Source organism: Tachyglossus aculeatus, chromosome 22, assembly GCF_015852505.1.
Source record: "Tachyglossus aculeatus isolate mTacAcu1 chromosome 22, mTacAcu1.pri, whole genome shotgun sequence".
Lineage (NCBI taxonomy): Eukaryota > Metazoa > Chordata > Mammalia > Monotremata > Tachyglossidae > Tachyglossus > Tachyglossus aculeatus.
This window is the reverse complement of record NC_052087.1, coordinates 51,614,012-51,628,306: the sequence shown is the minus strand read 5'-3', so window position 1 is coordinate 51,628,306 and position 14,295 is coordinate 51,614,012. Positions and strand designations below refer to the sequence as shown.

At 48.1% G+C, this 14,295-nt stretch overlaps 1 protein-coding gene across 1 annotated transcript in view; it reads left to right on the top strand.

Annotated features, from left to right (window-relative positions):
* Positions 1–14,295, top strand: part of SCYL1 (SCY1 like pseudokinase 1) — a 36,361-nt gene that overhangs the window by 11,383 nt on the left and 10,683 nt on the right. Inside the window, exons 8-12 of the mRNA XM_038764088.1 lie at positions 1,952–2,059; positions 2,174–2,287; positions 2,393–2,548; positions 11,457–11,645; positions 12,963–13,038. Of these exons, the coding sequence (XP_038620016.1) occupies positions 1,952–2,059; positions 2,174–2,287; positions 2,393–2,548; positions 11,457–11,645; positions 12,963–13,038 (643 nt within the window). The remainder of the gene's footprint in view (positions 1–1,951; positions 2,060–2,173; positions 2,288–2,392; positions 2,549–11,456; positions 11,646–12,962; positions 13,039–14,295) is intronic.

The following is a 14,295-nucleotide window of genomic DNA, read 5'->3' as shown; positions in this document are numbered from 1 at the left end:
TGTTAGTATGTTTGGTTTTGTTCTCTGTCTCCCCCTTTTAGACTGTGAGCCCACTGTTGGGTAGGGACTGTCTCTATGTGTTGCCAATTTGTACTTCCCAAGTGCTCAGTACAGTGCTGTGCACACAGTAAGCGCTCAATAAATACGATTGATGATGATGATGATGATGAAGTGACGGAGCCGGGATTAGAACCCAGGTCCTTCTGATTCCCGGGCCGGGGTCTAGCCACTAGGCCGGGCCGCTTCTCCTGCTAGCGGCCTCCTCCTACGGCCCTTTAGGGCCTGAGGTCTCTCCCTACTGAACAGCGAACTCTGGAAGCCCCTCAGACAGCTACGCGCTGGGGCTTGGGACTTCCAGCCGGCTCCCAAGTACAAGCGCTTAGTACAGTGCTTTGCGCACAGTAAGCGCTCAATAAATACGATTGATTGATTGATACAGTGTGCACAGTAAGCGCTCAATAAATACGATTGATTGATTGATACAGTGTGCACAGTAAGTGCTCAGTAAATACGATTAAATGATTGAACGCTCTTCTCCAGCCTCAGTGTCCGTCCCTGAAGGGAAGAGTGAACAGAGGGCAAGCAGCAGCAGATGATGATGATGATGGTATTTGTTAAGCGCTTACTATGTGCAAAGCACCGTTCTAAGCGCTGGGGAGGTGACAAGGTGATCAGGTTGTCCCATGGGGGGCTCACAGTTTCAATCCTCATTTTACAGATGAGGTAACTGAGGCACAGAGAAGTGAAGTGACTTGGCCAGAGTCACACAGCTGACAGTTGCCGGAGCCGGAGTTTGAACTCGGGACCTCTGACTCCAAAGCCCATGGTCTTTCCACTAAGCCACACTGCCGAATCCTGTAACAGCCCAAGCTCGTTGTGGGCAGAGAAAATGTCTGTTACATTGTTGTGTTGTCCCTTCTCAAGCACTTAGTACGGTTTCCTGCACACAGTAAGCACTCATCATCATCAATCGTATTTATTGAGCGCTTACTATATGCAGAGCACTGTCCTAAGCGCTTGGGAAGTACAAGTTGGCAACATATAATCAATCAATCAATCGTATTTATTGAGCGCTTACTATGTGCAGAGCACTGTACTAAGCGCTGGGGAAGTACAAATTGGCAACATATAGAGACGGTCCCTACCCAACAGTGGGCTCACAGACTAAAAGGGGGAGACAGAGAACAGAACCAAACATACTAACAAAATAAAATAAATAGAATAGATATTCATTCATTCATTCAATCGTATTTATTGAGCGCTTACTGTGTGCAGAGCACTGTACTAAGCGCTTGGGAAGTCCAAGTTGGCAACATATAGAGACGGCCCCTACCCACCAGTGGGCTCACAGTCTAGAAGGGGGAGACAGAGAACAAAACCAAACATATTAACAAAATAAAATAGAATAAATATGTACAAGTAAAATAAATGGGTTGAATGAGAGAAGCAGCGTGGCTCAGCAGAAAGTTTATGTTGCCAACTTGTACTTCCCAAGCGCCCAGTACAGCGCTCTGCACACAGCAAGCGCTCGATAAACACGATTGAATGAAAGAGCCCAGGCTTTGGAGTCAGAGGTCCCGGGTTCAAATCCCAGCTCCGCCAATTGTCAGCTGTGTGACCTTGGGCAAGTCACTTCACTTCTCTGTGCCTGTTACAGATACGTACAAGCAAAATAAATAGAGTAATAAATATGTACAAACATATATACAGGTGACATATAGAGACAGTCCCTACCCAACATCGGGCTCATAAGCACTCGATAAGACGATGGATCGATTACCCTCTCCCGGCCCCCCGTGCCAGCGCCGTGGGGTGCGGAGGGGCCCGCTGATCCCGTTGGTTGCCCGGGCCAGCTTGCCCCCCGGCTCCGGCCCGTCCTCACCGTGGCAGGGAGTCGGAGTGAGGTGATGGACTCCCTGCCCACCTCGCACCCCCCTTTTGATCCTCGCAGGTGGGGAAGCTCCTCGGCGCGGAGGAGTACCAGCAGAAGATCATCCCCGTCGTCGTCAAGATGTTCTCCTCCCCGGACCGTGCCATGAGGATCCGGCTGCTGCAGCAGGTGAGCGGGCTGCTCCCTCGCAGCTCCCGCCGAGCCCCGGCCCGACCCGGGGATGCCTCGGGGACGAGGGGGCCGGGGCCCCCCCCGGCCTGAACCCTGCCTCCCGGGCTGCAGATGGAGCAGTTCATCCAGTACCTGAACGAGCCCACCGTCAACTCCCAGATCTTCCCCCACGTGGTCCACGGCTTCCTGGACACAAACCCGGCCATCCGGGAGCAGACCGTCAAGGTGGGCGGGGGCCGGGGCGGGAAACGGAGGTGCCGCGGGCGGGACGGGAGGGGAAGGCCGTGGGGGGGTGGGGGGTCCGACTCACTCTGCCGCATCCCCCCGCAGTCCATGCTGCTCCTGGCCCCCAAACTGAACGAGAACAACCTGAACGTGGAGCTGATGAAGCACTTCGCCCGGCTGCAGGCCAAGGACGACCAAGGCCCGATCCGCTGCAACACGACCGTGTGCCTGGGCAAGATCGGCCCCTACCTCAATGCCAGCGTGAGCCCCCTCCTCCTCACGCTGCCCGCCCCTCCACCCGGGGCCCGCTCCCCAATTAGCCGGACGTCGGGCCCTCTGGGCCGCCGCTCCCTCGTTGGCTGATTAAGATGGTGTTTGTCATCATCATCAATCGTATTTATTGAGCGCTTACTATGTGCAGAGCACTGTACGAAGCGCTTGGGAAGTACAAATTGGCAACATCTAGAGACAGTCCCTACCCAACAGTGGGCTCACAGTCTAAAAGGGGGAGACAGAGAACAAAACCAAACATACTAACAAAATAAAATAAATAGAATAGATACGTACAAGTAAAATAAATAAATACAGTAATAAATATGTACAAACATATATACATATATACAGGTGCTGTGGGGAAGGGAAGGAGGTAAAATGCGGGGGATGGAGAGGGGGACGAGGGGGAGAGGAAGGAAGGGGCTCAGTCTGGGAAGGCCTATCTCTGTTGTGCTTCAGAGATACCATCTGCCTCCCCCGCATACAGAGAGAACGGAGGGGGTCCTGCCTAGAACAGAGCTCTGCTCCCCGTAGGTGCTCAGTAAGTACCAAGGGTAGAAGAATGGGCAGATTGGACAACGGCTCACCCTCTCCTGCCCCTCTGCTTCTGTGAGGAGCCCTCTCCTGAAGCCTCCGGGGAAGGGGTGCCAAACAGTAGCCCCGCGCTTCCTCCCGCACGAGCAGGCCCCCCGCCACCCCCAATGCCCACCTGTACACCTCGTTCTCGACGACCTCTCGGCCGCACTGTCCGTAGCTGTTGTTGCCCAGGCTGAACACTCCTTGTCACGCGCTTACTACGCGGCAAGCACTGTTCTAAACGTGTTGGTAGATACATATGTATCTACATATGTATCCAGCGCTTAGAACAGTGCTTTGCACATAGTAAGCGCTTAACAAATGCCATCATTATAAATGCCATCATTATATGTATACATATATACATATGTACATGTGTGTGTACATCTTTATTACCCTATTTATTTATTTATTTATTTATTTTACTTGTACCTATCTATTCTATTTAGTTTATTTTGTTAATATGTTTGGTTTTGTTCTCTGTCTCCCCCTTTTAGACCGTGAGCCCACTGTCGGGTAGGGACTGTCTCTGGATGTTGCCAATTTGGACTTCCCAAGCGCTTAGTACAGTGCTCTGCCCATAGTAAGCGCTCAATAAGCAGCGTGGCTCAATGGAAAGAGCCCGGGCTTTGGAGTCGGAGGTCAGGGGTTCAAATCCCGGCCCCGCCACTTGTCAGCTGTGTGACTTTGGGCAAGTCACTTCACTTCTCTGGGCCTCAGCTACCTCATCTGTAAAATGGGGATTAAGACTGTGAGCCCCCCGTGGGACAACCTGATCACCTTGTAACCTCCCCAGCGCTTAGAACAGTGCTTTGCACATAGTAAGCGCTTAATAAATGCCATCATTATTTATTTATTTATTTATTAATAAATACGATTGATGATGATGATGATGATGATACAAAGTCATCAGGTCGGACACGGTCCCTGTCCCACAAGGGGGTCACAGTCTTCACCCCCATTTTACAGATTCATTCATCCATTCAATCGTATTTATTAATAATAATAATGATGGCATTTGTTAAGCGCTTACTATGTGCAAAGCACTGTTCTAAGCTCTGGGGAGGTTACAGGGTGATCAGGTGGTCCCACGGGGGGCTCACAGTCAATCCCCATTTTACAGATGAAGTAACTGAGGCACGGAGAGGTTAATCAATCAATCAATCAGTCGTATTTATTGAGCGCTTACGGTGTGCAGAGCACTGGACTAAGCGCTTGGGAAGTACAAGTTGGCAACATAAGTACAAGTTGGCAAGGTTAAGGGACTTGCCTGAAGTCACACAGCTGACAAGTGGCCGAGTTGCCACCGCGCCCACCCTGTGCCCGGCCCAACCAGGCCCACTGTTGGGTAGGGACCGTCTCTATATGCTGCCAACTTGTACTTCCCAAGCGCTTAGTACAGTGCTCTGCTCACAGTAAGCGCTCAATAAATACGACTGAATGAACCAGGCGGAGGAGCGGGGGTGGAAAAACAAAAAGAAATCACTCCTTCCACTCCTGCAGCCCCAAACACCCTCCAGGCCCCATTTCCTCCTATCCACCCCAGCGCTTAGTACAGTGCCTGGCACCTAATCAGCGCTTAACCAACACCACAATTATTATCATTAGCTGTTGGGTAGGGACCGTCTCTAGATGTTGCCAACTTGTACCTCCCAAGTGCCTAGTCCAGTGCTCTGCACACAGTAAGCGCTCAATAAATACGATTGAATGACTGAATGAATACTGAGCGCTTACTGTGTGCAGAGCACTGGACTAAGCGCTTGGGAGGTCTAAGTTGGCAACATCTAGAGACAGTCCCTACCCAACAGCGGGCTCACAGTCTAGAACGGGGAGACAGACAATAAAACCAAGCATATTGACAAAATAAAATAAATAGAATAGTAAATATGTACAAAGGTGCCCCCCGAGCATAAATCGAGCAAAGTCCAACAGCCTCTCGGAAGGAATTTTTACTCATTTCAAATCAGGTACTTAAATAATAATAATAATAGTATTTGTTAAGCGCTTACTATGTGCAAAGCACTGTTCTAAGCGCTTGGGGGATACAAGGTGATCAGGTTGTCCCATGTGGGGCTCACAATCTTAATCCCCATTTTACAGATGAGATAACTGAGGCCCAGAGAAGTGACGTGACTTGCCCAAAGTCACACAGTTGACAATTGGCGGAGCCGGGATTTGAACCCATGACCTCTGACTCCAAAGCCCGGGCTCCTTCCACTGAGCCACGCTGCTTTGGAAAAAGCCAAAGGAGGAACAGGACATTGAAGATCAGGGAACTGAGGCCCGGAGAAGGGAAGTGACTTAATAATAATGTTGGTATTTGTTAAACGCTTCCTACGTGCCAAGCATCATCATCAATCGTATTTATTGAGCGCTTACTGTGTGCAGAGCACTGTACTAAGCGCTGGGATAGATACAGGGTTATTAGACTGTCCCACTCGGGGATCAGATTCTTGATCCCCAGTTCACAGATGAGGGAACTGAGGCACAGAGAAGTGAATAAATATTTGTTTATTTTACTTGTACATATCTATTCTATTTTATTTTGTTAGTATGTTTGGTTTTGTTCTCTGTCTCCCCCTTTTCGACTGTGAGCCCACTGTTGGGTAGGGACTGTCTCTATATGTTGCCAACTTGTACTTCCCAAGCGCTTAGTACAGTGCTCTGCACACAGTAAGCGCTCAATAAATACGATTGATGATGAAGCGACTTGCCCAAGGTCAAACAGCGGCCAAGTGACGGAGCCGGGATTAGAACCCAGGTCCTTCTGACTGCCAGGCCTGGGCTCTAGCCACTAGGCCACACTGCTTCCCATCACCAGTCACCCCCAGTAAGCAGCAGCTAGGCCCCGTAGGCCTTTTGTGTTGCCGACTTGTCCTTCCCAAGCGCTTAGTACAGTGCTCTGCACACAGTAAGCGCTCAATAAATACGATTGGTTGATTGATTGATTGATTTTACAGGATTAGTTTACTGTTTCTGGGAACTGTGACCTCTTTAATGGGCGTAAGAATAATAATAACTGTGGTGGTTGTTAAGTGCTTACTATGAGCGAAGCACTGTGGTAGATAAAAGATAATCAGGTCAGACACAGTCCTTGTCCCTCATGGGTTTCCACCGCCTGAGTAGGAGGGAGAAGAGGTATTGAAATCCCATTTTACAGTTGAGTAAACTCAGGCCCACGGACGTGAAATGACTTGCCCAGGGTCACACAGCCAGTAAGTGGCGGAGGCAGAATTAGAACTCAGGCCCTCTGACTCCTAGGCTCAGGCTCTTTCCCCTAGGCCACACTGCTTCTCTAACAGGATTAGTTGTGGGCAGGGAATGTTTCAATCAATCAATCAATCAGTAGTATTAAGCGCTTACTATGTGCTTAGTAGACTGTGAGCCCACTGTTGGGTAGGGACTGTCTCTATATGTTGCCAATTTGTACTTCCCAAGTGCTTAGTACAGTGCTCTGCACATAGTAAGCGCGCAATAAATACGATTGATGATGATGATGTGCAAAGTAGTTTCAATCAGTCAATCAATCAGTAGTATTTATTAAGCGCTTACTATGTGCAAAGTAATAATAATAACAATGATGGCATTGATTAAGCGCTTACTATGTGCAAAGCACTGTTCTAAGCGCTGGGGAGGTTCCAAGGGGATCAGGTTGTCCCACGGGGGGCTCACAGTCAATCCCCATTTTACGGATGAGGGAACTGAGGCCCAGAGAAGTGAAGTGACTTGCCTGAAGTCACACAGCTGACAAGTGGCGGAGCTGGGATTTGAACCCATGACCTCTGGCTCCCAAGCCCGGGCTTTTTCCGCTGAGCCACTCTGCAAGTACTGTAATAATAATGATGGCATGACTGTACTAAGCAATACGTGACTGTACTAAGCACTCAGGAGAATACAGTACAACAGAATTAGAGAAGCAGCGTGGCTCAGCAGAAAAAGTCCGGGCTTTGGAGTCAGAGGTCGTGGGTTCAAATCCCGGCTCCGCCAACTGTCAGCTGTGTGACTTTGGGCAAGTCACTTCACTTCTCTGGGCCTCAGTTATCTGTAAAATGGGGATGAAGACTGTGAGCCTCCCGTGGGACAACCTGATCACCTTGTAACCTCCCCAGCGCTTAGTACAGTGCTTTGCACATAGTAAGCGCTTAATAAATGCCATCATGATTATTATTATAATTAGGAGATATACTTCCTGCCCTTAACCAGCTGATAGTTTAGGGAAGGTGAACGAGTCCACCAATTGGGTTGTATTGTGCTCTCCCAAGCGCTTAGTCCAGTGTTCTGCACACAGTGAGATCTCAGGTAACACGACCGATCGACTGATTGATTTGTCTGCCGCTGGCTCCCCCTTCTAGACTGTGAGCCCGCTGTTGGGTAGGGACCGTCTCTAGATGTTGCCAACTTGGACTTCCCAAGCGCTTAGTACAGTGCTCTGCACACAGTAAGCGCTCAATAAATACGATTGAATGAATGAATGGGAGCCCGGGCCCAGTTCCAAGATGAGGTTGCTGCTCTCTGTCCCTTTCGCCCGTTTCCCCCGGGGCTCTCCTTTGCTATGCTGCCAACTTCCCAAGCGCTTAGTACAGTGCTCTGCACACGGTAAGCGCTCAATAAATGCAATTGAATGAATGAATGAAATGCTAGAAAAACCCCTCGAGGGGGTAGGGGTGGGGTGGCCTGAGGTGAGTGACTGTGAGCCCACTGTTGGGTAGGGACCGTCTCTATATGTTGCCAACTTGGACTTCCCAAGCGCTCAGTACAGTGCTCTGCACACAGTAAGTGCTCAATAAATGCAATTGAATGAATGACCGTTTCCCCATCAGTGGCTTCGCAGATAGAGCCTGGACCCGCGAGTCAGAAGGACCCGGGTTCTAATCCAGCTCCACCTCCCGTCTGCTGTGTGATGTTGGTCGTCACTTCACTTCTCCGTGCCTCAGTTCCCTCACCGGTAAAATGGGGGATTAAGACTGTGAGCCCCACGTGGGACAGGGGCTGCATCCAACCTGATTACCTAGTATATACCCCAGCGCTTAGAACAGTGCTTGGCGCATAGTAAGCGCTTAACAAGTACTACAGTGATTATCACTTAACTTCTCTGTGCCTCAGTTCCGTCACCTGTAAAATGGGGATTAAGACTGTGAGCCCCCCGTGGGATAACCTGATCACCTTGTAACCTCCCCAGCGCTTAGAACAGTGCTTTTAGACTGTGAGCCAACTGTTGGGTAGGGACTGTCTCTATATGTTGCCAACTTGTACTTCCCAAGCGCTTAGTACAGTGCTCTGCATACAGTAAGCGCTCAATAAATACGATTGATTGATTGCTTTGCACATAGTAAGCGCTTAATAAATGCCATCATTATTATTAAGCCCAGTGCTGCTTCTAGACTGTGAGCCCACTGTTGGGTAGGGACTGTCGCTATACGTTGCCAACTTATACTTCCCAAGCGCTTAGTACAGTGCTCTGCACACATTAAGCGCTCAATAAATACGATTGATTGATTGCTTTGCACATAGTAAGCGCTTAATAAATGCCATCATTATTATTAAGCCCAGTGCTGCTTCTAGACTGTGAGCCCACTGTCGGGTAGGGACTGTCTCTATATGTTGCCAACTTGTACTTCCCAAGCGCTTAGTACAGTGCTGTACACACAGTAAGCGCTCAATAAATATGATTGATTGATTGCTTTGCACATAGCGCTTAATAAATGCCATCATTATTATTAAGCCCAGTGCTGCTTCTAGACTGTGAGCCCACTGTCGGGTAGGGACTGTCTCTAGATGTTGCCAACTTGGACTTCCCAAGCGCTTAGTACAGTGCTCTGCACACAGTAAGCGCTCAATAAATATGATTGATTGATTGCTTTGCACATCATCATCATCATCAATCGCATTTATTGAGCGCTTACTGTGTGCAGAGCACTGTACTAAGCGCTTGGGAAGTACAAATTGGCAACATCTAGAGACAGCACATAGCACTTAATAAATGCCATCATTATTATTAAGCCCAGTGCTGCTTCTAGACTGTGAGCCCACTGTTGGGTAGGGACCGTCTCTAGATGTTGCCAACTTGGACTTTCCAAGCGCTTAGTCCAGCGCTCTGCACACAGTAAGCGCTCAATAAATACGATTGATTGATTGCACATAGCGCTTAATAAATGTCATCATTATTATTAAGCCCAGTGCTGCTTCTAGACTGTGAGCCCACTGTCGGGTAGGGACCGTCTCTATATGTTGCCAACTTGTACTTCCCAAGCGCTTAGTACAGTGCTGTACACACAGTAAGCACTCAATAAATATTGATTGATTGATTGCTTTGCACATAGTAAGCGCTTAATAAATGCCATCATTATTATTAAGCCCAGTGCTGCTTCTAGACTGTGAGCCCACTGTTGGGTAGGGACCGTCTCTAGATGTTGCCAGCTTGTACTTCCCAAGTGCTTAGTCCAGCGCTCTGCACACAGTAAGCGCTCAATAAATACGATTGATTGATTGATTGCTTTGCACATCATCATCATCATCAATCGCATTTATTGAGCGCTTACTGTGTGCAGAGCGCTGTACTAAGCGCTTGGGAAGTACAAATTGGCAACATCTAGAGACAGCACATAGCGCTTAATAAATGCCATCATTATTATTAAGCCCAGTGCTGCTTCTAGACTGTGAGCCCACTGTCGGGTAGGGACTGTCTCTAGATGTTGCCAACTTGGACTTCCCAAGTGCTTAGTACAGTGCTTTGCACACAGTAAGCGCTCAATAAATACGATTGATTGATTGCTTTGCACATAGTAAGCGCTTAATAAATGCCATCATTATTATTAAGCCCAGTGCTGCTTCTAGACTGTGAGCCCACTGTCGGGTAGGGACCGTCTCTAGATGTTGCCAACTTGGACTTCCCAAGCGCTTAGTCCAGCGCTGTGCACACAGTAAGCGCTCAATAAATACGATTGATTGATTGATTGCTTTGCACATCACCATCATCATCAATCGCATTTATTGAGCGCTTACTGTGTGCAGAGCACTGTACTAAGCGCTTGGGAAGTACAAATTGGCAACATCTAGAGACAGCACATAGCGCTTAATAAATGCCATCATTATTATTAAGCCCAGTGCTGCTTCTAGACTGTGAGCCCACTGTCGGGTAGGGACCGTCTCTAGATGTTGCCAACTTGGACTTCCCAAGCGCTTAGTCCAGCGCTCTGCACACAGTAAGCGCTCAATAAATACGATTGATTGATTGATTGCTTTGCACATCATCATCATCATCAATCGCATTTATTGAGCGCTTACTGTGTGCAGAGCACTGTACTAAGCGCTTGGGAAGTACAAATTGGCAACATCTAGAGACAGCACATAGCGCTTAATAAATGCCATCATTATTATTAAGCCCAGTGCTGCTTCTAGACTGTGAGCCCACTGTCGGGTAGGGACCGTCTCTAGATGTTGCCAACTTGGACTTCCCAAGCGCTTAGTACAGCGCTCTGCACACAGTAAGCGCTCAATAAATACGATTGATTGATTGCTTTGCACATCATCATCATCATCAATCGCATTTATTGAGCGCTTACTGTGTGCAGAGCACTGTACTAAGCGCTTGGGAAGTACAAATTGGCAACATCTAGAGACAGCACGTGGCGCTTAATAAATGCCATCATTATTATTAAGCCCAGTGCTGCTTCTAGACTGTGAGCCCACTGTCGGGTAGGGACCGTCTCTAGATGTTGCCAACTTGGACTTCCCAAGCGCTTAGTCCAGCGCTCTGCACACAGTAAGCGCTCAATAAATACGATTGATTGCACATAGCGCTTAATAAATGTCATCATTATTATTAGGCCCAGTGCTGCTTCTAGACTGTGAGCCCACTGTTGGGTAGGGACCATCTCTAGATGTTGCCAACTTGGACTTCCCAAGCGCTTAGTCCAGCGCTCTGCACACAGTAAGCGCTCAATAAATACGATTGATTGATTGCACATAGCGCTTAATAAATGTCATCATTATTATTAAGCCCAGTGCTGCTTCTAGACTGTGAGTCCACTGTTGGGTAGGGACCGTCTCTAGATGTTGCCAACTTGGACTTCCCAAGCGCTTAGTCCAGCGCTCTGCACACAGTAAGCGCTCAATAAATACGATTGATTGATTGCACATAGCACTTAATAAATGTCATCATTATTATGAAGCCCAGTGCTGCTTCTAGACTGTGAGCCCACTGTCGGGTAGGGACCGTCTCTATGTGTTGCCAACTTGGACTTCCCAGTGCTTAGTCCAGCGCTCTGCACGCAGTGAGCGCTCAGTAAATACGATTGATTGATTATTATGGTTTCCTCAGACCAGACACCGGGTCCTGACCTCAGCCTTCAGCCGTGCCGCCAAGGACCCGTTCGCGCCCTCGCGGGCGGCGGGAGTGCTGGGCTTTGCCGCCACCCACAACCTGTACTCGATGAGCGACTGTGCCCTCAAAGTGCTGCCCGTCCTCTGCGCCCTCACTGTCGACCCCGAGAGAACCGTCCGCGACCAGGTGGGTGATGAGAGACGTCCCTCCCTCCCTTCCTCGTCCCTCTCCTCCTCTCCCTTTAAAAAAAAAAAAAAGGCATTTGTTGTTATTATTAATAATAATAATTGTTGTATTTGGTAATCGCTTACTGTATGCAAAGCACTGTACTAAGCGTTGGGGTAGATAGAAGATAATCAGGTTGGTCACCGCCCCTGTCGCACCTGGGACTCACGCTCTTAATCCCCCGTTTTACAGAGGAGGGAACTTGCCCAGAGAAGTGACTTGTCCAAGGCCACACGGCAGACAATAATAATAATAATGATGATGGCATTTATTAAGCGCTTACTACGTGCAAAGCACTGTTCTAAGCGCTGGAGAGGTTGCAAGGCGACAAGTGGCGGAGCTGGGATCAGAACCCAGGGCCTCCGGATTCTCAGGCCCGGGCTCTGTCGAGTCAATCAGTCAATATCAATCGTATTTATTGAGCGCTTACTGTGTGCAGAGCACTGTACTAAGCGCTTGGGAAGTAGAAATTGGCAACATCTAGAGACGGTCCCTACCCAGCAGTGGGCTCACAGTCTAGAAGTCAATCAATCAATCAGTCGTATTTATTGAGCGCTTACTGTGTGCAGAGCACTGTACTAAGCGCTTGGGAAGTAGAAATTGGCAACATCTAGAGACGATCCCTACCCAACAGTGGGCTCACAGTCTAGAAGTCAATCAATCAATCAATCGTATTTATTGAGCGCTTACTGTGTGCAGAGCACTGTACTAAGTGCTTGGGAAGTAGAAATTGGCAACATCTAGAGACGGTCCCTACCCAGCAGTGGGCTCACAGTCTAGAAGTCAATCAATCAATCAATCGTATTTATTGAGCGCTTACTGTGTGCAGAGCACTGTACTAAGCGCTTGGGAAGTAGAAATTGGCAACATCTAGAGACGATCCCTACCCAACAGTGGGCTCACAGTCTGGAAGGCCACCATTGTCAGCTGTGTGACTTCGGGCAAGTCACTTCACTTCTCTGGGCCTCAGTCCCTTCATCTGGAAAATGGGGATTAAGGCCTGGGAGCCCCCCGTGGGACAGCCTGATCACCTTGTGACCTCCCCAGCGCTTAGAACAGGGCTTGGCACATAGTAAGCGCTTAATAAATGCCATTATTATTATTATTATTATTATTGTCCATCAGCCCGCAGTGCTGCTCAGTAGGCCTCGCTCCCTCTGCTTGGGCCCAGCCCCAGGTTCTTGCGGCGGCCTCGGTTTCCCCCTCATCTCCCTCTGTCGGGGTGGTTCGATCCCGGGGACCCCGACTCCAGCTCTTCCCGCCTTCTTCCCGCCTCAGGCCTTCAAGGCGATCCGCAGCTTCATGGCCAAACTGGAGACGGTGTCCGAGGACCCAGCCCAGCTCGCCGAAATGGGTCAGTGTCAGTGTCTGCTCTTCCTGCCCAATCAATCATCATCATCATCAATCATATTTATTGAGCGCTTACTGTGTGCAGAGCACTGTACTAAGCGCTTGGGAAGTACAAATTGGCAACATATAGAGACAGTCCCTACCCAACAGTGGGCTCACAGTCTAAAAGGGGGAGACAAAACCAAACATACTAACAAAATAGAATAGATATGCCTAAAATAAATAAATAAATAGAGTAATAAATATGTACAAACATATATACATATATATAGATGTATATGTATACATATATACAATCAATCAATCGTATTTATTGAGCGCTTACTGTGTGCAGAGCGCTTGGGAAGTACAAGTCGGCAACACATAAGAGACGGTCCCTACCCGACAGCGGGCTCACAGTCTAGAAGCAGTGTCATCATCATCATCATCATCAATCATATTTATTGAGCGCTTACTGTGTGCAGAGCACTGTACCAAGCGCTTGGGAAGTACAAATTGGCAACATATAGAGACAGTCCCTACCCAACAGTGGGCTCACAGTCTAAAAGGGGGAGACAAAACCAAACATACTAACAAAATAAAATAAATAGAATAGATGTGTACAAAATAAATAAATAAATAGAGTAATAAATATGTACAAACATATATATATATATATATATACAATCAATCAATCAATCATATTTATTGAGCGCTTACTGTGTGCAGAGCGCTTGGGAAGTACAAGTTGGCAACACGTAGAGACAGTCCCTACCCGACAGCGGGCTCACAGTCTAGAAGCAGTGTCATCATCATCATCATCATCAATCATATTTATTGAGCGCTTACTGTGTGCAGAGCACTGTACCAAGCGCTTGGGAAGTACAAATTGGCAACATATAGAGACAGTCCCTACCCAACAGTGGGCTCACAGTCTAAAAGGGGGAGACAAAACCAAACATACTAACAAAATAAAATAAATAGAATAGATGTGTACAAAATAAATAAATAAATAGAGTAATAAATATGTACAAACATATATATATATATATATATATATATATATATATATACAATCAATCAATCAATCATATTTATTGAGCGCTTACTGTGTGCAGAGCGCTTGGGAAGTACAAGTTGGCAACACGTAGAGACAGTCCCTACCCAACAGCGGGCTCACAGTCTAGAAGCAGTGTCCTCCTCTTCTGCTTCCTGTCCGGTTTTCCTCCCGCTCCCTGCCTCAGTTTCCTCAGCCCCAGTCTTTCCCCGAGGGAAACGGAGG